We start from the raw sequence: 26,172 nt of genomic DNA, 5'->3' as shown, positions 1-26,172 counted from the left end.
TCCTTGCTCCTCTGAAGACCCCCTGTCCCAAATCTGTGTCTCATGTCTCTGTAACCCATCCTTTCCCATGGAAATTGGTATAAATCATAATCTCTCACGTTTCTTCAGGATCTTTTTTATGCTTATGACATGGGTCTTATGTTTATTTGTGCCAAACAGCATATATGCTGTTGTTTCTTTCTGTGTTTCTCCAAAGCACATGCAGTACCCACGGTTCATTAGTGCAGTCTTCTGATTCCTGCTAATGAATAATTAGAAGCACACACTTTTTCAATCTGAAAAAAATCCAAATCCGAAGCTTCAAAGACGTGAAATAAATCCCCAATGGGTTTAACTTTATGCAATATAAAATTAATGCAATAACAAAAAACTGGTTTAAGTATAAAAGTATTCAAAAATATCACTGCAAAAAGTCACAAGTCATCAAGAATCTGCTGCTGTCTGATTACTAAACAAATGAATTTCAGAATCAATATCAGTTAAAGTATATGTTAGTTCTGTCCAGTTTCAGATTCATTTTATTTAGTGGGCCTTGCATGAATTTCTGTCTGTTAGCTTTAAGAATCTCTGTAAAAGAGGATTCTCTGAAGAGGTTTTGAGTATGTCGGTACAAGCAGTAGGACTTTCCACTGAAACAGTGTGCTAAACTATTTAATAATGATGAACACACTCATTTGTACATAGGAGAAAAATTACTGTAACCAATCCACCAGCCTGCATGTTTTTGGTAGCAGTAGGAAACGGGAGAACTCAGAGGAAACGCATGCAAACACAGGAAAAAGATACGACTGAACCATGGGACCCTGGAGCTATGAAAAGACAACACAGAGTCTCTGAATTGTACAAGGCCAAGAAATACAATTAAAATAGTCGTTGCTTGTAAGAGTACGGTATAAGGTATCGAACGGAAAAGACATAGAAATGCATTTTCTGCAGCATTTACAGATCAGCCAGCCAAAGGTACAATTAACCTTTAGGTCAGCCACAACTCATCGCTCTGATTGATTCCTTTTTACCTGCACAAACAGAACAGATCAAAGTCCCTTTAGGTAAAGGTACAAAACAATATAGAGAAATGTATATATATTACACCAAAATAGTAATTTGCTCTTGGATGGAACAGGGAATTAATCAATCAATTTACTGCAGTTTTCTCTAACAGCCCAAGAAAACAAAAAACAAAACAAGCCACCAAATATATTTAATGATAAAATCATGCCCCAGGTGAAAACCTTTGTCACTCATAATTTATCCTTTGCAGCCATAATCAAAGGTTCTGGCTCATCTGTCCCTCCTCAGTTCTTTCCCAGAGTGTATATACCTCAATGTTATATTGTAAAAGAAAATACAAGGCAGACGGAAGCAATTTCATGCACCACGACACATGATGTATAAACAAAATGGATCCTGATATCCGCATGAAAACCACAAAGCCTTCACAAGATGCTCTGCTTAACTTAATTCTTCAGGGCTGATGTGGAAAAAATGTACAGATTGCTGCTGAGCAGTGGCCTGTGCAAGTGTACCACTCTTGCCATGCTTTCATAACTCTAAATTTGAAAATGGAGCTCCAGAATGGAAATTGCACAAAAGAGCCTAATGTATAGGCGCAGATTTCATTAGGACCTACAGGCCTGATGAGCCGAGCAGCTATAAGGGGCCAAACGCTGGAATGGATTCCAGTTATATGTCAGTGATCTGCATGTTCATAATAGAAGTAGAAGGGTATTATATTTACATCAGAAGCTCTAGGAGAATATGTACAGCATTAACAGAGACAGCCTTCAATATGCTAGGCACAAAAGATAAAAGATCAAACAAATCCTGCCACAATGCATGAGAAGGGAGCCATGTATGGAGAAATGGGCAAAATTCAGTAATCAGCATGACTGATATAAGATCTTTAATAATAATAATAATAATAATAATAATAATAATAATAATAATAATAATAATAATAACACATCAGAAATATTTCCCTCACCTCCTTCATAACTACATATCCCAGAATGCACCACAAACTACAACCATGGACTCCTTGCACTTCAAAGCCTTCATACTCTCTGCTGGTCAGTGTATATGGATTCTGTGTCTACCTTGATTATCATTTTGTCTGGCACTCTGAAAGACCCAGTCTGTTCATTGGCTAACCTCACACCTCTCTCTCAACCTTTCAGCTAAACAAATCTAGTGTCTTGGATTTTTTTTTTTTGTATTTGCCAGTCTTTCAATAAAAGCATTTACTGGCACAATCTCTGCAACCTGACAGTACACTTTGCCTGAAACATGGTAGGAATGTTCAATTGGCACTAGGTGATGCCGGCTCAGGTGACTACTCACCGTAAAACTAGCCTTGAGAAATGGAGATATTGGCTAGAAGGGACTCTACATCTGTTCCTCATCCTCACAGACTGATAGAACCTGGAATATCCAAGAACAACCAAACGATGCCAAACAAGATGGGCTGTGTTTTTCACCAGGTTTAATTACAGCATTTTATTTCATCCCAGTTCAAAAAAATTGTAATGCTGACTTCCTTTCCTACATGATCCTACCCAATAACTAACTGAGGAAAATTACCCAAGCCAACCAAGACTTGTCCCAATGGAGAAACATTGCATTCCCCTCAGTTTTTGGGTACAACCCATCACCTGGGATTGCACGTCACCTACCAGTGGAGATATGTTTACTGACATCATCATATCATCATGCACTGTCTGTACCCAGTCCATGGTTTCACAGACCTTACCTGCAGGTAATTTATGCCAGTTCCTCAATGCCTGTTCCTCAACACACCTTGCCCTTAATTTCATGACCAACCTACTGATCTCCCAAAAAAATGACAGCGAACCTGTTGATCATAGATTGATTTAAGCTTCCCACAGGTAGACAGGTAGCAGTCTGAGCCATCCACACCTGTTGAAACTGCTGAGCTCTTGTTTCACCATGTGTTCAGATGCTTTGAATTACCAGAGGACATTGTGAGCGACCAGGAAGCAAATTTCACATCCCATGCCTGAAAGAAATTAATGGAAAAGCTGTAATGCTAATCCACAGGCCAATCACTTACAAGCCAATGGTAAAATAGATTAAAACTATGTAAGAATTTGGCAGGCTCCTACAGTCATTTTGTGAGGCACTTAGCCACCCAGCTCATTCCCTTACAGTACATCCTCAGCTACCAATCTTCCGTGTTTTAGCAGAAAGTGAGTCACCATCTCCAACACCAATGATATTATTTGCATTTACACAATTAGCTAAAAATAAGCAAGACATACAGTCTCATTAAAGACTACATATCAGAAATTGACCGAACTCTTTCTTTAAATGCTTCCAAAATGTTTAACCTATAAAACCACAAACATTACACCAGTATGGCAATTAATGCAACATACAATGAACCTTCACAGTCAATGAAAGCAATCAAATTCATGAATAACCATGGATATAGTGCTCAAATCAACATAATCAACATAATTCTGTGATTCTCCAGTTATAATAATGAAATTGCAGCACAACGATGGGTCCATTGTAGCCTTTTTGATTGCGGAAACAGTAGCATCTTGAATAAGAATGATATGCTAAATAAAATGAACCTGTATTGCAGGCAAACTGTGGTGTTATTACATATACATTATGTTATACATTAAACACTAAATGAGATTCAATTAAATGAAAATCTATCACATTTCATGTCATATTATCATCACTTTAATCTATTAAAATCTATCTATGATAAATTAACAGTACTTTTCTGACTTCTTACCTGGATGCCCTTAACATATCTAGAAGTTTGCACTGTTGGTGGTAGCCATTGATTGATTTGTCAAATATAAATAAATGACCAATGCCCAGAAGAAATATCTTCATGGAATCATGCATCGGTTGAGAATTATTAATAAATCCTGTTATAATTTGGAAACCAAAAACACTTGCTGATGCTTAAAGAGCTTGCTCTTATACTAAAGGACATTTTATTATATTCAGTATCTTTGCTGTGAAATGTGGATGTGGTGGTTTTGTAGTTAAAGCTTTGGGTTTCCTGCTTGGGACTGTTCAAATCCCAGTTTTGACACATTTGGGTCCATGAGCTTAACCCTCAACCTGCTCAGCATCCTACCTATTTGAAATTCTTTTGAAGTCTTCTAGTGATAAACTCTATATAACATCAACAAAATAAACCCCTGAAACACCAGGTAATGCATTGTGCACCAGTTCATGGAGCTATAAGTGCTGAAAGAATGTGCTTGGTTTGGGAAACTCTGTGGTTCTTATTACACAACTCTATTTTTATTGGTCCATTTTGATACAATAAACCTCCATGCAGCTGAGCAACGAGCCCAATACTCATTCTTCCATGCTGGTGTGTATTGATCATGGTAGTAATAAGGAGAGAGTCTATGGAAAAATAATGATTTTTCTATGCTAACAAACAGATATATGTTTTGGAGGGTTTGTATGCAGGGCCATTAGTAGCTGCTTACATTTCTCATTATGAAAGATGTCAGCATCATCTGCCCCTAGGCACCAAGGGCAGGAGAGCAGTCTCCTGTAACACAAAATGTATTTACAAAATAACTAGTTTGGGAGAAACATCCCTTCTGCTGGCTAAGGCAAAATGTATGTACTATCTACACTATAGTAGTAGACTAAAACTAAAGTACAATTTAATTATTTCATTATGGAACATGAAATCATGGCATTGGTTGACAAGTCTTTCCGGAGCTGCCACTAGTCTCCTGATTCCTCTTGCTAATTATTCTTGCTGATCCATGTTTTGACATTCCAAGCTTCTCTATCCAGTTTGGTCTCAGCAGAATCTGCTACTTGACACCTGTACTAGCCTTGATCCTTCTGAAAACACTCATTGACGTCCCCACCTCCAAGGACTCAGCAACTGCCTTCTACATCCTCTGCAGCACTGGTGGTTTGTCTGCTTCTTCCTCCATGTCCACTGAACAGGGGAATCATCATTACTTGCACTCAAAGAGCATTTATTTTGTTCTTATACGTCCTCACCCCTCCATTTTTTTATCCCTTACTCACTTCAACCCTTTTTCCCAAGCTCTCTTCACCTCCTGTCATTATTCATTCCAATCCCTTTCCTGTCAGTCCTCCTATAATCCTGAGGCCCACACTGATTCTACTCTGTCAGTCCTGTTCAGTTTTCCCTGATAGACTGGTGATTGTTGATCTAACAACAACTTGTCTTCTCACCTCACATATCTAATACAATGATATCTTTGATGGCTTCCTACTTCCAAATCCAGAGGAATTCTTTCTTGTCACTGTTATCCTTACTCACTGGAAAATAAACACTGTTGTATCAAGAAGCCGACATTCCATATTGTTAAAATACTTAAAAATAAATTATGTGATATTTTCAAACATGCTATATATTCCAGCCACTATCATACTGCACCTGCTTTTTCTTTAGTTATGAGTCCTTTAATCACCTCACCCCATGACAGCCACAAAATGTCTGCTGATCTGCAGCAACTATAACTTTGGAATTTACTTTGCTCTTTACTCAAGCTGCTTCATGTCAATTTTAAACTTCTCAGATGAATTCACTCTGGCATGTCCACTTCTGTCTAGTGTCAGTTGGTTGCCCAAATCCCTGTCCACCCTGGTCAATGTTCTCACACTAAAATATGATCTTTCCTACTGTCCTGACCACTCAGTTATTTTTCTTCTCTTCCTCATCACACACCCTTACCTCTGGGACTGAGCCCGACAAAACTCTCCTCAAAACCCTTTCCTCAACCTCCTTCCAATGCCTTTCACCACCATCCTTTCTATCATCTTTTCATGGTCCTCTACTGAACACCCGTCCAAGCTTCCTTTTCTCATATCAAGGTTGGTTACATTAAGCTATCATTTCTAACACCAAGATACCACACCGCAACATCCTCCCATCCTGCATTAGAGTTCTCCCCAAAAGACTAACATTTTTACACATTTACACATCTCTGCAGTTTGAGTCTGATGAGTATTTGATCCTGTGAGAGCTGTCATCATCACTTGTCCTTCTTTGGGCACATTAATGGACCTTCATTATCAAACTAATTTAGTAGTTGTCTATGTCATCAACAAAGTACACTCCAATCAGTATGTCGCACACATTTTTTTTTTTGACAATTCAAGCAGTACAACAGCAGATTTTTCCCAGGGATTCACAAAGTGCACAGTATTTTAGAGCTACAACTGAATCTCTCTCATTTACAAATTCATAAATTCAGAGCCTTTACCTGCTCAAGGAAAGTCATCTCCTACATCAATTGCTTAACTACATCTAGGTTCATCACCTCACTAATATCTAAAGGAACAATATTACATACATGTGTATTACACTATCTAGACTTCTTCCTTGCTTTAATCATCTACTGTGATGGGCTTTATAATACGCTCATGTTCCCTGGTCTGATTGTCCTAGCATTAACTGCACACAATCTACTGAAAATAGAGAGGATAATAAGTAGATTCAAATACAATCCCAAACTAAATTACTTTTTTGGGATTGTTTGACCATGATCATGATATGGTCTTGATAAATGTTTTCAGATAATAGGTCAGATAAAATCTTTTAATCACCCACACCTAAACAGGGTCTAACAATGTTAATTACTTTATTCAAGGAGCTTTTATCTCCGATATCTGCCTCAACATAGTTTAAACACTGAGCATTTGTTTTTTTATTTGCCAGCATATATCACAATGCCAGTCGTTTCTGGTGCCAATGGACACACTAACAGAACATGCCTGCAGCCCAATTAACGGGGCAACGATTTCAAAATAGCTTGGCCCATGATTAAATACAATCTCCCTAATTGGAGACCAATTCCAGGCCTCCATACTAGAGGTGAAAGAGAATATTGAGGATGGTCCCTTTGCTCAAGCTGTGGAATGGCTTATCAGGGAGAACAGTTTAAAGCTGCAATTCTCAATTACCTCTCCTCGGTATGCCATTGACCTTTCAGTGTTCTTATTTCATTATGGTTGTTATTATGGCTTACGCTCTTTATACACTCAATCAAATCACACCGCTCCAAACGACTTCCTATGAGTACTTTTCACAGTTTTCTCTACATTAGTAACATTTGAACCATGCTGGCATGTTCTGTTATTTTTTGTGCTGCCCCTTTAGTGGAATTCAGTCTAGGCTAATTATATATGTGACTGAGTAGGAAAATTCTCGTGTGGTTTCAATACAGTTTCATTAGAAGTATGAGAGATGACTAATATAAAAACTTATATCTAAAATATATACTGTGGCTTCTATATTGTACATCCACATTACATGTACTAATTAGCGATGTTTTGAGTCAATTAAAGGCCCTGTGGGAAGTAAAACTTGCTATCGTTTTTAATGGATCTTCAGTAAATCATCAAATAGCAGTCTGTACAGGATGACAGTGAGAGATATTCTCAGTCTTGCAGCATCAGGCGAGGCTGAGTGGTTGGCATTTCACTTATCCACCTGTAAGAACAGAGAAAGAGCGAGAGAGAGAGAGAGAGAGAAAGAGAGAGAGGGAGAGGTCACTTATTAAAAGAAATTCAAAGACTGAGATAGAGGAGCTAGGAGGAAGAAAAAAACTGGAATACAGACAGCAAACTATCAATAATTCACATTATTAATTCATTACACCATCTTCACTAACCACTTTATTCTTATCAAGGTAGCAGCAGATCTAGACCTATTTCAATAATTATGATGCACCATGTCTGAACACATTAAAATTTCTGTTGGATGTAATGGCTTGTGTTGCTTTATTTCACAGGAAACTATTTGCTTGTTATGTAAAACAAAAATAAGGGCTTGCTGTGTATCATTTTAAGACATTTATTATTGTATACTGTAATGTTCTATCATACCATCCAAAGGATGTTTCTTTTCTTTTTTTTAAGTTTTATCCTCTTGTCCTCTCTGTGTGTTTTTCCTTGCCACTGTTGCCTCTGGGATGCTCATTAGTGCTGTAAATCTACATCTGGATTTTTGTAAAGCTGCATTGTGACATTTTTATAAAAAAAAGTCATTCTTCAATCTCTAGCTCAAGGCTACAATAAAACAAAGCCTTTTGTGGAGAAAAAAAAGTTTTATTTTCAAGTTTTATTTTCATCACTTTTTTTTAATATCATCTAAGAATACTATTAGTTGTGCTAGCTGCAATATTAAATCTTTAAATAATTCACAGGGAGGTCAGAGGGCAAGGTATATAGCAACTGCATTCATCGCATGTTTATTTTGCTCTGTGCTTTATAGCATTTGGCTGCTAGCTTTCTCTAGGCTCTACCGACATATAGTAGTCTATAACACAGCAGTACTTGTGATATTAGCTCCTCATTTCACTTAAACACTGAGAATTCTTGTACATGGAGTTTATTGTCTTTGTGTATTAGTGTCTTTACAGTCTGTTGGTTATCAGGAATAAAGAGGAACAGAAAGATAATAATGAGTATTTCCGTTTCCAAATTTAGCCATTTACTTGACTCTAATTTAAAGTGAAATGCGCTCAGAGAAAGCAGAGACATATTAGTGTCATATTAGTTACATGTAACAAACACGTTACACTGACCACCCACCCTTAGAGAATGACTAACAATGCAACTTTGGAATAATATTAGAGCAACATTGTGATATGTAATTAATTGTCATTTTCTGGGGTTTTAAGTGGGCTCCATTTCTGGTAGCTAATTGTTGTTGACAGATAATATGCAGGCGTGCCTTTGCTTTCTGTCTGGGTGCTTTGTGGGTTTGTCAGGCAGCGAGGTGGGCCTTCATTTCCACTCTTAATGAGAGACTACACATGCGGAACAATATCAGGCATCACTGCTAATACTCCATTACTGTTGTTCTTCCCCCACAGACACAGCCATGGCCTAACTAAGCCTTAATTTCAGAATCATGAGAAGCAGCTCATTCTTAATTGCTGCTCCACAGCAGACTGCACACAGCCACACAGAAAGAGCATGTGAGAGATGAGACTTCATCTTTTATCTAATAAAGTCTAATGATGTCTGGGGATGGTATAGGTTTCCCTAACGGGCCTGGGTCTGTCTTACTTGTGTTCTATTTCTGCATAACAAAACTCATATATATAAATAATGGTGCACGGATACCACTTTTACCAAGATTAATCTGAGTACAAATTATTTAATGTTAAAGTATTAGCTATTACTGAGTACAGATGTGAATCCCTTGTTTCAATTTGGCTAGAGGTTGGGCAGTTGAAAAACAAAGCATAATAGTACTTACATAAAATGTTTTTCCTTATGTTGGGAAATGTAAAATAAAATGATTATTAATGTGTTTGTAGGTTAATATTTTGGAACGGTATAGTCTTGCTTCAATTAAGCTAATTCGATTTGCCTCCAGGCTTCACTGGACAGTGAGCAGCGAAAAGGTTATTCTGCACAATAAATCAAGATTAATGCTGCACATCTGGGCGGATTTGTATTTTGTACCTCCTTTCATGTAAAATGTATTTCAAAATGAGAAAATGTAAAAAGTCGAGCATTTATTATTATATCGTGTCTATCTATAATGCATGGTGCTGTTACGAGCAATCCATTTCACATGTTTGAGCTGTTTGACTATGACAGTGTAGTTATACTCAGCAGGCTGATGCAAAATGCAAGCACCTACTATGCAGTAACACCTCATATGTGCTCCAATGAATATGTATTCATCCTCACTATCAGGGTTTCTTTTTGTCTTATTATGCAAATTTGGTATATACAAGTCTCAAACATACACACCTGTGTATTTCCCCATTGCGGTTGCAGACTGAGAGTGCAATTATTCATGATGCAAAAATGACAAAATCCTTACCAACTAACACAGCTGTTAGTGCATGTTGTGCATGTTTAATCCCGACTCAATAAAGAATTCTATTCTTATTCTAACTGCAATATACTACACTCGTCTTGGGCCAGTTTTGACGAGAATGGTTAATTCGAACAGCAGTTTGCATGATTGAAATTGAATTTTGAGACAGATACTCAAGATTCAGACTTCAATGCGAAAAATGATCAGCCAACAATCTTCTGCACCGCACTTAAAGACTACATGTGCATCGTTCAGTGTATAAAGCTGTCACTCATATTTATGGTGCACCTATAGAAACCAGTTCAGTGATGCCATCCATCAAAGCACTGTATTCCCCTCCAGGCTAAAACCAATAACCTGCTCCTTTAGATGGAATAAGAACTAAATAAACGATTATAGTAGAAATAGTAGAAATAATATTCACCAGGCTCCTCTATTCACTATTCACATTTAAATCTCCCATGCTCTTACAAGATGTGCCATCGCTAAGCACAGTGAATGAAGGACATTCAGTTATTGGTTAGAACGTGTTGTACAGACTGTTCTAACCTTGCATTAAGACAAAAAAAACCTTTTACCTCTTACCAATATAGTGATCTAAGTAAAGAAATTCCAAGAGTTGATGTGAAGTCTGACTTTCCAACAAAGCACAGATGCTTTGGTAACAGCATCATTTCACAGCATATTAATTTCATTGGTTTTAACTGTCTTCCAACACCAGTAGCAAATACATTCTTGTATAAATGAAAAAAAAAAGAGAGAATATTTCTGTGGCTCACTTGTTAATACAATTGCATACTTGTAACTGTAACTGCATATAAAAAATTACAAGGAGGATGGAAAAAGTATAGCACAGGCATTTAGCCTGATCCAATCAAAATGCTTGAGAGCAGAAGGTAGGGGTAATTGTTGAGGATAATGAGAGTGATGCTTTGATGGATGGATTAAGTCTGGTTTTAAGTGCGTATTCTCCTGTGACAATGTAAACTCTGCTGTGCCTCACATCACTGAGCCATCCTACCCTTTGTTCACCCTTACTGACTTGGCCATCATTACTTCTCTCATTATCGCTCATGGCTCATCAATATTCTAGAAGATCAGCCTTAGGAAGACCTGCACACCTTCTCTGGAGCTTGACACAGACGCATACAAATCTATGCACACCACATGTACATGTGCATGCACTGCCTGACTGAGGGGGGGTGGGGTAATCTAATTTCATAGCCATAGGAAGAGTATCTAAAAGTTCTGACAATAATGTCTTCTAATGACATTTTTCATTATCCTCATGAGGGCCTTAGGGCTTTTTAATACTCTAAAAGGCACGCTCACTTTAATGTGCTTCAAATTATGTACACTCCAGAAAGCTGAATTCAGTGGAACGATGGAAAAGAATAGGATTAAACCGTGGTATCTCTGCTGTTCAAAAGAATTTATATTGATCTCTCACTATTCTAATTAAGGCATTCATGTGAAAACGTATTGACATCTTACTGTTCTAATTAATGCATCTAATCTAATATGACACATACATGCTTGCTGGGTAATTTTTACCATTATCACTTTTTGCTATAAGCAACGTCACAGTGTTTTTAAACACTTCAAGAAGGTAGAGCGTCAAAAATAGAGCTTTGCTAGATCTGATTTACTAACATTATTGCAGTACTTTATAAGCACTAAAATATGGTGTGTGTGAATGACTGATTGCACACCTATTACTCCCCTGGGGTTTATTATGGGCTATGGGTTCCTGCCACTTACTTTATTGTCCTGTAATAGTAGCATGGAGGGCTGCAAGTTCCACAGGATTTAACTGTAAGGCTGGACCAGCCCCGGATCCAAGGAGCAGGCCATTAGTGGTATAATTATAGACAGGGTATGATAACCATTCCACACTTCAATAACCACTGCACAGAGTCTTTATTGTGCTAGTGGTTCTTAATACCTTCATTACGAAAGACAATCGCTTAATTATAGAGTCTACAGAATATCAAATGTGTTTCAAAATCAATTTCGAGTCTGGTAATAGAGATTATTAGAAGTTTAATTGTTATCCTGGTGCATACTGTAGGCTAGTTCCAGCAGACAAAGATAGTCTGGTAAATAAGAAAATATTAGCACATACCATAATGGTGTGGAAATAAGTAACATTTCCAACTGTTTTTTAAGGGCAAGTTTTTTAAGGGAGTGTTGGTGATTGTTTCACTGGAAACAATGAAAATCCATTTAGGGTCTAATTACACTTAAAGTACTGGTGCCACATTCGTTCAGCATCAAACACATAAGGAGATGCTTCCTGAAAGTTGCAGCATCATTATTTATTGAGCTCGGAGTAAGAGTAATACTGTGGGTTCAGTCATGCATCAATAGTTCTGTGTACATTAGTGTGAAACAGGATGTACTGACCTAATGAATCAAATCTTGGCCTGAAAAGTATTGACTTTGTAAATTTATATAGCCTGTATGGTGCTAATTGTCATCCTAAACTTTAAATGACTAGACATTATTGATTACTAGGATTGATGTTTGTTCAAACAGAATGTGCTGCACGTGGCATGACGTGCTGACGCACATATACACTAAAGTAATTATTATTCAGGATATTAGTATATGGAGAGTATATGGACCATTTGTTAAAAATACACAAGCAGGTCATTAAGAAGCATGTCAAAGACTGTGAATAAACATAGGAAAGGGAAAAGCACATTTTATAGTCGTCATACACTCATAGTCCAAATACAATGGCCCATGTGTTTAAATGTTTACATTTAAATTATACACTATACAGAAACATTATTTAATGTTATACCTGACTGAGTAATACAGCCATTTTGCCATTGTCATATGTCTGTTTTTCATGAAAGGCTTGTATATACTGAAGGTATATACAAGAGAAGGATCAATATCTAATTCCCTCTGGTCTTCATTACTCTGCTCAGGAATGAGTATCATAACTGTGCCTCATATTTAACAGCAGCAGAATGCTGTGATTGTATCATGCTGTTTGTTATCACCTCAATTTTTATGTGACCACACTAACGGCTCATGTAAATGAATAATGTATGAAAATGGGCCTGTGTTCCATGCTAAGCAAGATAAATATTATCTACATTTAGTAAAAAATATGAAAATCTGTCACTATCGCTGTTTCGGAATGACACGAAATACAAAAGCACTGAAGACACATGAGGTAAACAGACAAAAAGAAAAACCTTCTAAAGATATTACTGGCTATTAAGACAAAATGATGCTCATGTGCAGCCCACATTTGAGGAAAATGAAATGAGCACATAGAATTCTGTCTCAGTGCAATTACAGCACATTAGAAGGTGATTATATATTCTTTATGAATATTACACTGAGGTCATTTGCAAAGATATTAAAAGAAAATTTGAATGCGTTTGAGAAATATCTCATGGTGTTGATTTGAAACTTTTCCATCTGAAAACTATGACTATAAGTCTGGTTAAAGCCCTGCTAAAGTGGTTAGTGATGTAGTGCAATTATTCCTAATGCTCAGAGATTGGCCACATTTATATGCAATAATTACAGTTTTGCCTCATTTGATAAGGGTTACTAGGGCTGCTGTGCATGTCAACAAACATTAAAAGCTTGTTTATGAGTCAGTATGGCACCACTGCCATTGATGTCATCATAATATAGCAAGCATCATTTATTGTCTCTATCACTCATAATGGTACTTACTGCATAAGGATGAAGACAATGATGCAAAAAGTAGCCATGATGATGAAGGGCATGCCCGGGAACGTAGGCAGGGTCAGAGGGTACAGGCCGTTGAATATGATGGCAGCAATGAGGATACAAGTGGCCTCCACTGAAGCTGAGAAGGAAAACATGGCACCTAGCGAGATAAGATCAGACCAGTGGCAGAATTGTTTGAAGCTATTGTTAGTGGTATAAACAGACTCTGTTTTTCATCTAGGTTTTGCTTCAGAACTGAGATGCTATATAAATCCTGTTTTTATCCGCAGTATGCTGGTTGGTGGAGCTGAATAACTGTTTTGCTCACTTGAGTCCATACAATAGTGTTTGGAGGGACACATAAGCACCGGTTTGATCCGCATTGATAAAACATTTACCCAGGCTGTAGTCAACTCTGGGGCAGTTCTGATTAACTGGAGCAGAATGAGCTGGCGTGCAGGGTGCATGAGAGCAGCATTTAAGTGCCTCTAACAGGGAATCCTTATTGATTTGAGCTGGAAAGTGCCTCTGAATGCTAAATCTAAAGTGTTGCTGATATGTAATCTGAGAGACAGAAGACATAAAAGTAGTAACTGCATTTTTTTTAAGTTGCTGGGTGGGGATAGTATGTCTGTGTAAAAGAGTAAAATTAGAGCATCATCATAGAGAATCTGTGGCTCACTGCTGCACCCCAGGTTCGAACCAATTCAGTCACTGAGGGGTTAACTCAGTGCTGGTCTCAACCCCGGGATAAAACAAGAGGGTTGTGTCAGGAAGGGAATCCGGCGTAAAACCTGTGCCAAATCAAAAAATGTGGATCAGATGATCTCCTGTGATGACCCTGTACAAGGAACAGCTGAAGGACAACAACAACAACCTAGGGAATCTGTGACAAAGACATGTTATCATTTCAGTGTTATCATTTCAAATGCATCAAATGTGAAGAGTTTTGAAAGACAGGGAACTCTCTAAAGCATCATCTCCATTCTACATGTTTGAGCAAAGATGCACACACACACACACACACACACACACATTACACAGGTTATGATGACAGAAAGGCTGCCTTTTGTTTTGACAATCAATTCATCTAAATGTTTGCTGTTTTTGAAGCCATTTAATAGACTAAAATAAAGGAGGCAGGGATTGCATGTCCCACTTTCTTGCTCACGAAAAGCTGAAAATTGCATAATTTAAGCTCTGTTAATGTTAGATGTGCCCATCTGAGCATATCATATTGACTGGTGTCAGTTCCCAAAGATCCTAAGCCAGATTAAAAGTATCTAGCTGCACAAGCTATTGGTAATTAATTTTGACTGACATCCAAATTCCAGTAGCCTGTTCGCTTGAAAATAAATTCCTCTTTCATTTGCCATAATTCATATACAATATGTAATGCAAACAATTCCCAGCTGCATCCTGCAAAACCTAGACTCTATGGACTGACAGAATTAAACTATGCAATTTAATTATTTAATAAAATATATATAAACAGCAATAAAATGGCTTTCAGTCATCTAATAAATCTATACAGCTGTGCCTTTCATTATGGCACAAATGGCATGGAGTGGAAAATTGTTATTAATATCATGGGCTTTCAGCTCTAACTACATCACATGCCATGAAAACTACAGATTAACAATGCAGACATGAATCATCTAATCATCTTCTGAGAATAGTGGTGGTTAAAGTTAATCTTGGGGTATTACACTATTTCTCAAAGGAGCAGGCATAACTGCTGGCCATGGCTAGACTAAATGTGTGGGTACATTGAAAGCCTACCTTGTTCATCAGGTCCCACAATAGCAGAGGACAATGATCGAATCACTGCTTGTGTGATCCCACCTGGCATGCCTACTACAGCCACTAAATAATAAACATAAAAAAAACACATACAATTTCCATTCTTGGCAAAATTGCACTCAGTATTTGCATAATGTTATACACATGCAGTGCAGCTATGTCTACAGTTACCACCGCACTAGGCACTGCTGAGAGCTGCATGTCTCTCATATCTTATAAAGTGATGTGTAAATTGGACAGAATTAGGATGTTCAATTATTCATGAATGCATGCACCAAATCCAATTTTAACTTAAATATCTTGGTTCGAGTATGCAGCAGTAGCAGTTCCCTTAAATGACATAGAAAATGCTCACTTATTGCCAAAGCTATTTGGAATAAGGCATGCTTGATTCCATCCTGTTACACACACACTCACACAGTCACACACACTCGTGCTTTTGCATTGAAATCGAGGTGGCGACTTCTGCATGATGCCGCTGTGTCCCTTATTATCTCAGGCAAGAGAATAGAGCAGAATGCAGATGCCTCCTTCAGCTGCTGATTATTCACCAGAGCCACCACTCATCTCCCTGTCAAAGTACTCCAGTTCTCAGGGTCGATTAGAATAACAGTCTCCATAACGATTTATGTAATTAAAGATATCAATATTGATCAGTCCCTCTTCCCCTTCATTGGCTCTCTGCATTGAATGATGTGGTGCTATAAATGCCTCTTTGTAGTTTTGTTTACAGAGGCACTCACACTACAAAGAAATCCATTTCACATCTGAAATATATATATACACACACCCGTCAAAAGTTTGGACACACCTTCTAATTCCATGGTTTTCCATTATTTCTTTCTACATTGTAAAACAATGCTGAAGGCGGCCGAAATACACAATAATCTCGTTTGAACAGTTGATATTGAGATATGTCTGCTACTGATGCTCTGTAAAGCCTTCATAATGGCTCTAATCTGAGGTGCTGTTAATTGGTGATTTCTGAGGCTGGTAACTCTAAATGAACTTCTCCTCTGCAACAGAGGTAAGTTTTGGTCTTGCTTTACCAGGATGGTCTTCATGTGAGCCAGTTTCATCATAGTGCTTGATGGGTTTTGCAAATGCACTTGACAATACTGTTCTTGCAAGAACTGTTCCAGAACACCTGACCTTCATGTCTTAAAATAACAACTGACTGTTTTTTGTTGTCATTACATATGGATTATGGATATATATATATATATATATATATATATATATATATATATATATATATATATATATATATATATATACACTATATTGCCAAAAGTATTCGCTCACCTGCCTTGACTCGCACATGAACTTAAGTGACATCCCATTCCTAATCCATAGGGTTCAATATGACGTCGGTCCACCCTTTGCAGCTATAACAGCTTCAACTCATCTGGGAAGGCTGTCCACAAGGTTTAGGAGTGTGTTTTTGGGAATTTTTGACCATTCTTCCAGAAGCGCATTTGTGAGGTCACACACTGATGTTGGACGAGAAGGCCTGGCTCTCAGTCTCCGCTCTAATTCATCCCAAAGGTGTTCTATCGGGTTGAGGTCAGGACTCTGTGCAGACCAGTCAAGTTCATCCACACCAGACTCTGTCATCCATGTCTTTATGGACCTTGCTTTGTGCACTGGTGCACAGTCATGTTGGAAGAGGAAGGGGCCAGCTCCAAACTGTTCCCACAAAGTTGGGAGCATGGAATTGTCCAAAATGTCTTGGTATGCTGAAGCATTCAGAGTTCCTTTCACTGGAACTAAGGGGCCAAGCCCAGCTCCTGAAAAACAACCCCACACCATAATCCCCCCTCCACCAAACTTTACATTTGGCACAATGCAGTCAGACAAGTACCGTTCTCCTGGCAACCGCCAAACCCAGACTCGTCTATCAGATTGCCAGATGGAGAAGCGTGATTCGTCACTCCAGAGAATGCGTCTCCACTGCTCTAGAGTCCAGTGGCGGCGTGCTTTACACCACTGCATCCGACGCTTTGCATTGCACTTGGTGATGTATGGCTTGGATGCAGCTGCTCGGCCATGGAAACCCATTCCATGAAGCTCTCTGCGCACTGTTCTTGAGCTAATCTGAAGCCCACATGAAGTTTGGAGGTCTGTAGCGATTGACTCTGCAGAAAGTTGGCGACCTCTTCGCACTATGCGCCTCAGCATCCACTGACCCGCTCCGTCAGTTTACGTGGCCTACCACTTTGTGGTTGAGTTGCTGTCGTTCCCAAACACTTCCACGTTCTTATAATACAGCTGACAGTTGACTGTGGAATATTTAGGAGCGAGGAAATTTCACGAATGGATTTGTTGCACAGGTGGCATCCTATCACAGTTCCACGCTGGAATTCACTGAGCTCCTGAGAGCGACCCATTCTTTCACAAATGTTTGTAAAAACAGTCTGCATGCCTAGGTGCTTGATTTTATACACCTGTGGCCATGGAAGTGATTGGAACACCTGATTCTGATTATTTGGATGGGTGAGCGAATACTTTTGGCAATATAGTGTATATATATATATATATATATATATATATATATATATATATATATATATATATATATATATATATATATATAAAGAAAGAAAGAGAGAGAGAGAAACAGACAGACAGACAATGTCTGACACACACACACACACACACAATGGGATATTTTTACCAAATTGTCTCATTTAAAGCAGGTAGTTTTAGTTAGAAAAAAGCAGACAAGAAAAGTAAGCAATTATGTAGAGTAGACCATTTTACATTTTTAATATTTTACCAGGCATAACTGAACATATTTTTCTTTAGAACAGAAGCTTCCAATGGAGTGTAATAATAATGCCATTTGGTACAATTATATTTGATACACACTGCATACATTAATGCACTTGACTGCTCATGACACCTTTATGACAGGTTGGTTGCACATATACCTATTGGCATATTTTAATTCATTGATACATTACATCTTGAAGAATATTGTTGCGTACCATCATGCAGAATGTTATGTGTGTATTTGATGAAGGGAAATCATGGAGTAAGACAATGGGCACTTACCCAAGTAGACCATCCATGTGTTGGTGGAAAAAGCCAGCAGGACATATGAGGCAGCCCTAAACACAACACTGAGTTTTGCCAATGTCATTTCCTTAAGGCAATGCAGCAGCAAAGGGAACAGGCCCAAGAGGCCAGCACCCTGGCAGAGAGCATAGGAGCAATATCCAGATTAATATCCATGTAAGTTATGATGGCAGATATTTGTAGACAGATTGAGAAAAAAATGTTGACACATTTGGAACATTTCCTATGTCATCATCCATAATATGTTAAAAAATTAATTGGTATAATGTGTTGTAGTGGCCAAAATTTTTACAAGAGATATTTCTCTTAATTAAAATTAAACATGACTATATGTATATAATTTGTAGGCATTTTAGAGGAGCTGAAAGGCTAACAAAATATTATACATAAACATTTAATGTAGCCATGGGATACCCCATTTTTTTGAGTGCAGTTTTGTTTTGCCCAATATGCTCTTGTTTGGCTATTCATTAACAAATATGCTATAAATATTTCAAGCTCTTTTGATTCATTATGGTTCAAACATGTGACTTAATTAACCTTCACAGACTCCTCTTGATGAAAATATCAGAAATAATTACGATTCTAAATGTATTAATCAACATGTCAGACTACAACATATTTATAAATGATTGCTTGTGATAGCGTGTCATCACCACGATCCATTTCAAGAAGATAGTAAGTAATTATGCCCCAGTCTTTAGCTAGTAGGTGGCTGATGTCATTATATTTCTTTGCTTTCTTTGATAGAGGAAAAAAAAAGAATAAACCTTTCTCTTAACACTTACTATGAAGCCAGTATTCATAATGCATAATACTATACACTTATATAGCAGACATATTACCTGGTATGACTCTGAAAAGAAGCTCATAAGCAGTTACTGATATATATTCCTGTATGTAACTTAACAAATCATGCCCATTTCTACATATATATGCCAAACACAATAAGGGATTATGTGTAATAATGCATCTACAGTATGTATGAAGTCAGGTTACATAATGCATTATATGTTCATACATTCAGATACCTGCTGAAACTGTCATAAAATTTTAAAGTATTATGAATAATATATTCATAGGATGTATTACCATATTCTTTAGAAATGGCCATTGCTGTTTTCTACTTATTACGGTTTGTGGATTTCTCACTGTCTCCATAAACATTAGTGAATCAACCCTGAACTCAACTCTAGGTTTTGTTGTGTCAGATACTAAAAACTGTGTAAGTCTGTGTTTTGTCGTGACTTGTAATAAAACAGCACCATCTTGTACTTTGCAGCAACATTATTACAAACTCTCTTCCTTTTTCTCTTCAAGATGTTTTCCCTCTAAGAGCTGTCTGGTTGGTGGTTGGATAATCCTCCTTCAAAGTGTTTGTGTATTAACCAGAATATCTCCAGCAGCCATCTGCTCCAGACATAGAGCATCATAGTATTTCACAGAATCGATGGCTTTACCTGCCTCACAAAAGGCAACTGTCCCATGGTGCATTGCGGACCACTCGAGTTAACATGGAGCGGTATCCCCTGCCTGGTCGGGAAGCTCTGTTCCTTAACGAGCAGCTTTTTTTAAAACGACACTTTAAGACATGGCATCGATCTGTTCACATGATCGATGAAATCAGAGTGCAAGGCTCCGGTCACAGTGGGAAAAACTGAGACCCCTACAGTTTCCTGTCACTGGACAAAGACAAACTGAAGCAGGTCCTTAATATAGTGGATGTTTCTGGAAAGCATAAAAATAAAAAAAAATTGTTTTTTAGAAACTTGATTTTTGTTGAATTGCAGATGTTTCCATGAAGAATGTGGACTACCTTCTTTCACAATACCATCTTTGATTTAGATGAATGATCTACATTGACTCTAAGTCTTGTTAGGAATTGTTATACATGTAGTTTGTTAAGGAGGACTTAAGCAGTTTGGTTGCGTCAGGTCCACACAACCCACAAACTCCAATTCCCAGAACACACTGTGGCCAACAAACATGGCTGCCTGGAGCTATGCACCTCAGAAACTAACCTGCTCGTAATGAAGGGACTTCTAGTGACATACATATATATATATATATATATATATATATATATATATATATATATATATATATATATATATATATATATATATATATATATATATATATATATATATATATATATGCATAAAAGAAACTTTCATTCCTAGAAAGTTTGTAAAGTAAACACTCAGTTTGTTCTGTGCATCACACTTTACCAAGTCTTACTGTTTGTCATTCTGGCTTTCTGTATTGTTGCCTGTTTTTTGACCCTCATGTTTGCCTTTGCCTAGTCCACTCTGTTTGCTGATGGTCTGACCCATGGCTGTTTTTTGACAGTAATTCTGCCTTTCATTATGGACTTTTCTGCTTTGTCTCATTAAATCATGCTGAATTGCAATTGCATCTATAAGCTCTCTCTTTTCTTGATAATTTACTGTTATACTGTATGTAAGATAAAGAATAGATCACATTATCTACAGAGTCATATGTAATAAAATCAAAATAATTCCAAATTTCAAACCCACAAATTCCACACCTCTAGTGCTAATTATGGTGTAATATCAGTGGTATATAACACACTGTCACTATGACCTGCTATATGCTTGGGTAATATCCTTAACGAAGGATGGGTTATTATAAATGTATAAGATGCATTGTATGCTGTAGAATTAAAATTTCCCTTCACTGGAACCAAGGAGCCCAGTCCAAACATGCTCCAGCATGACAATGTGTCTTTGTACAAAGTGAGGTCCATGGTTTGCCAGGGTTGGTGTGGAAGAACTGGTGTGGAGTGGCCTACACAGAGCACTGACCTCAACCTCATTAACAACTATGGGATGAATTGGAACACCGGCTGTGCTCCAGGCCTCTTCACCTGACATCAGTAACTCTAAGGTGGTGACCCCCCTGAATATTCAAAGACACCTCCATCCTGTTTGTGTCTCCACAGCGAAGAAATGCACTGTTCCACTCTTTACAAAATGTAATTTGCTAATTTGTCCGCAGAAAAGCAAAGCAGAATAGAGTGAAAAGGAAATTTATTTTGGCACATGAATGGATCTTTGAACCCATGGTATGGTCCACTAGAGGCATTTTGAAGAAACGTTGAGCTCCACACTTTGATCTGGTTAAAAAATAAAAACATGATTCATCAGAGAGAACATGACTCTGTGGAAACAAAACCACTTACCAACAAGAACATTTTGGCAGAGTTAAACACTCCAAACATTGCAGTTGTGAACTCTCTGGGCTCATACATCAAATAGAGCAGTAAGACAGAATTATCCCCTGGGGAGACATAAGCACATAAAGGCACATATCGTTACCCTCTCTCTCTCTCTCTCTCTCTTTCTCTCTCTCTCTCTCTCTCTCTCCCCCCCACCTCTAGAGTACTAATTCAGAGAGAGAGCATTTATAAACCACCTTGAAAGAGCTTAGAAGTATTATCAACACAAACAGGCAGCTTGGCCAATGCGCTCACATTAGCCTAACTAGCCAAATTGCCAGAGTCAGAATGTCTTAATGGTAGGAAATTAGTTCGGTTAATTACATATGGCACATACATACACACGCATGTCCTGTAGGGCTCTTTGGAATGAACACATTCTACTTTAATTACATATTTCTAAATGTATTCTTTGTAATCTTCTTTCTTTCTTTCTTCTTTCTTCTTTCTAAATGTATTTTTATTATAGTGATTATTGTTATGTATTATTATTTTTTTTAATTATTTTTTTAGTTACTTCTACTTTTGTGTAATTTTATTTGATTTATTACTTTTTCAAGATTCAAGAGTTTATGTAGTTTAGGTTTATTTACAGAAGACAGTCATTTACACAATATAATGAAATTCTTGTTCTGTGGCTCCTCCAGTAACCACTGACATCATTTAAACAAAACATGCAGAAGATACAAAAACCTTGGCTTCATCAGCTAGCAAACTTAATTAGTAATCTTTAGATGTTATGCTATGTCTATACTTCTATTTGGTTCTATACACATTGATAGATGAGATTTCTTTTTAAACGTGTCTTGAATGTTACAATACAAATCTCTTGTATACAGGCTGGAATGTTTCTTGAGCTTCATCTGAAGCTGTATGTGGTGGTCAAATAATATAACCATTTTCACAATGATGTGTGAAATGATATGCGCTAAGCTCTAAGCTCTAAAAAAATGGAAGTCCATTTGTAAATCACACATCTTAGAGAATTTACCACAGTTCTTTAGCAGATAAATTACCAGGATTTTGCATACTGAATACCACTGAATGAGATGATCCTCAAATCACTTCAGTGTTATTCACTAAATAAAGCCATTGCAAAAATTCCAACATATAATGCCATGCAGAATTACTAGCACACTTCCAAGAAATGCACAACAAAAAAATCATTGTAATTTTCTTTCAAGTATATATATATATATATATATATATATATATATATATATATATATATATTTATATACACGGATATATATATATATATATATATATATATATATATATATATATATATATATATATATATATATATATATATCTGTGAACCAAATTTTTGCCAAGTTTTAAAAAACGAACTGCTCACACAAACTTTACCAAATGTTAATCGAACTATAGTTGGCATTGTGTGTTGTGGTCAGATTGTTGTGAGTGAAAACTTGTGAGTGAAAATATGAATTCTGCTAAGTTCCAAGATATTTCAGCCCTGGCCACAAACAAGTTAATGAGCCAGAGATGATAGTGCCAAATCAACTAATGTTTAATTGGACACAAAATCAACGTTCTGCAATGACCACCTCAGTCTAGGATCTGATTTAAACCCTTGTGAAAACCAGTGGTTCGAATTAAAGAGATATGTCCACATGCACAGTCCTTTAGTATATAATTTAAGTTAAAATATTCTGCTTTGAATAGTGAACCAATCTCATATAAAAGTGTCTCCAATCTTGTTAAATATTACAGAAAGAGACTCAGTTCAGTTATTCCCTCTGGGGATTGTTTAAATTAAAGATCATTTTCTTTAAGGGTGCCAATAATTCTGAAGGACACTGTATATTTGCTTATATAACTTATCTTGCACTGTTTTATTCAACCAAAGATTTATGCTGTACTCACCAATAGCTACCAGGTTATTTATGAAGGTGCATAGGATGAGAAGGTGCAGTTTCAGTCTATCCTGACCTGGCCTTCTCTTGAACACTGCCCTAAAGGACATCCTGGCATACTTTAGAATAACCGCTCCAGACTCCTGCCCATCATTTTCCGTAGAAAGGATGCTTAAAGTGCTGTTGATTGGTTTGGGGTCTCGGAGCCACAGCAGGATATAGAGTATGGCTAAAACATGGCATGCAGTGTAGGCTCCGAAAGCTGCCACCAGACCGAACTCCTGTGTCAGGAAGCCACCCAGGAGAAAGCCCACCATTCCCCCCACAAAGATCATAGACTCGGCTATGGCCATGCGCAAAGTACGGCTAGAGCTAGATTCCATGGTAATATCAGCTAGGAAGCTGAAAGAGCTGAGGAAGATGGAAACATGGCCACCGGTTAAGCCAATGAAGGCAGCTGCCAGCAGGCACCAGTAGACACTCAGGTTCTGCACCAATACCATAGCCAACAGCACTCCACCACTCAGCAGTGAGAGTATGAAAGGTAGGAGCATTACTGACCTGCGGCCAGCCTGGTCAGACCAGGAACCCAAAATTATGGCTGGGGGGATAGATACCAAACTGGTCATGGCTGTGTAGAGGAGCAGGATATAGGAGGACCGTGACTCAACTTCCTCAGTCTCTCTCTGCTCAGAGTCACTGCATATGGACGAGTCCTTGTATAGTTCTAGGCAAACCTACAGATATTGAGAAAGAGAGAAGAGTTAGTATTCTCATCATTTTGCAAATGATGGGCTTCACTACGAGTAGGACTTCTTGACTGATTAGCAGATTTCTTGCTAAAGTGTGATGACCTGTGCTTTATGTAGCTCTGTCAATGTATGTTTTATTTTTCTGTACTATAATTATTTATTTCCTAAGCAACATTTAATGCAGCCGTTAAATTAAAAATTAAATGTATATTGTATAATGTATGCATGCATTGTATGTATATAAATCTAAAACTGAAGATTTCATATGTTTTGAACGGTTTTCACCTCAAACATTTTTGACAAATGTATAATGTATGAATAATGTATACAGTATGTGTGCAATCTTACAAACCTTACAAGAATAGTAAGAATTGATAAAGAATAGAAGGGTGTCTGTCTGATATATGCGGAACAGGTTAGCAGGTGGCCCAAAACAAATGCATAAAGGCTTTTTGATGGTTCAATTTTCATCTATTAACACAAAATGGAGCTAAATTGGATGTCACCTATATGATCTTAATGAACGTTGGTGCTCAGAAGCTAATCTCTGGCCAGTAAATGATGGCCAGTAAATCTTGGAGTAATTGAATCTAGAACACAAACAATTACACAGCTTTCTGGTTTCGCTTCAGGATCCCTGTGAGTCATGGTCATTTCAGTTTGATTAATGCTTGCTGTTGTCCTGGGTTTTGAGTGCAGCGTAACACTGTTGCACCTCATGCATGCACTACCCTGTATGCGAACTTCCCTAGTACTGCACTCTGCTGACCTGTTTTTTTTTCAGGTGACAGCAAAACACTTCCCTAGAACCAACTTTGATTAATCTCTCTCCCTCTCCCTCTTCTCTCTGAAGCGGTTGTAGGACACAGACAGCCTAAAGGAGCAGGCGCAACACTTACCTTGTCCATGACCAGGCGCTGATAAGCCGGCAGCATGATGAAGGTGCTGGTCATGTAAAAGAATATTGCCGGCTCCACTGTAACAATTCTCCTCAGCTTCTCCAGACATTGTGGCATACTCTGTTTCACAGGTAAAGGATACACAAACAAAGAAGGATGTGTGCTATATAAGGTCAAGCAAGCAGTCGCTGCATTTCTTTAGTTCTCAATTTCTAAAATGAAACACCTATCTATGTAAGGAAAGCCGTGCTGTGCGGCTGAGGTCACATGCATGTCAGCTGCAAAAACCAGGAAGTGCCTTAGTCACGACCTGCTCTTATCAGGAAACAACTGTTTATCTTCATTGGCTGGGATTTATGGTACCTGATTCACGCCTTTTCTGACGTTCCTAGTGTACATAGATAACAGGGCTTTTTTCCAGGATACCAAATCACAAAAAAAAGTCTTATAGAATAGAGCAAGGTTCAAGCTATCAGAATCATGTAGAATAAATTGTTGTAAATTGGCATGGAAGCTGCAAGAATGGCTAATAATTTTATTATATGCTGTCAGAATATTATATAGAATTTCAAAATTGTCTGGTAGGTTTAAAAGAGATACACTGGTAGGGATTGATAGCAAGACATTTTTTTTTTTCCAAAAATATGCTAGACAATATATTGGCAATTACATTATTTTATATTATTCCAAGCCTAATAAATTGACTGTATAATGCAATGTTGAACAACACCTTAGACCAAATATCCAGAAATAACATTTCAAAATCTTCTTCTCTTAAAGGATTGCTCATATGGACTGTCCTGACATCTCACTCAATACTGGTCTTTGCTGAATCCCTAAACCATAATGTCCACAATCCCTTACACAATAACAAATGGCAAACTGCATCACATGACCCATCACATGATCCTTATCACTGGACTTCTAATCACCTGTTTTCAATCACGCATACTGCCATAAACAGGTTAAGGGGCTGTACTTTCGC

At 37.6% G+C, this 26,172-nt stretch overlaps 1 protein-coding gene across 1 annotated transcript; it reads right to left on the bottom strand.

Moving 5' to 3' along the window:
- Positions 1-3,889: 3,889 nt before the first annotated feature.
- On the bottom strand, positions 3,890-25,378 carry zgc:174356 (uncharacterized protein LOC100137120 homolog). Its single transcript, XM_058398320.1, has 7 exons — positions 25,188-25,378; positions 23,547-24,273; positions 21,621-21,718; positions 18,392-18,530; positions 15,314-15,397; positions 13,535-13,691; positions 3,890-7,480 (listed from the first exon to the last, which is right to left on the bottom strand). Exons 1-7 carry the CDS (start codon positions 25,302-25,304, stop codon positions 7,429-7,431), a joined length of 1,374 nt encoding a protein of 457 aa, XP_058254303.1. The 5' UTR covers positions 25,305-25,378; the 3' UTR covers positions 3,890-7,428.
- Between the last annotated feature and the right edge of the window lie 794 nt (positions 25,379-26,172).

The sequence above is a fragment of the Hemibagrus wyckioides genome, linkage group LG09, assembly GCF_019097595.1.
Source record: "Hemibagrus wyckioides isolate EC202008001 linkage group LG09, SWU_Hwy_1.0, whole genome shotgun sequence".
In the NCBI taxonomy this organism is placed as follows: Eukaryota; Metazoa; Chordata; class Actinopteri; order Siluriformes; family Bagridae; genus Hemibagrus; species Hemibagrus wyckioides.
This window is presented reverse-complemented; position numbering and strand designations above follow the sequence as displayed.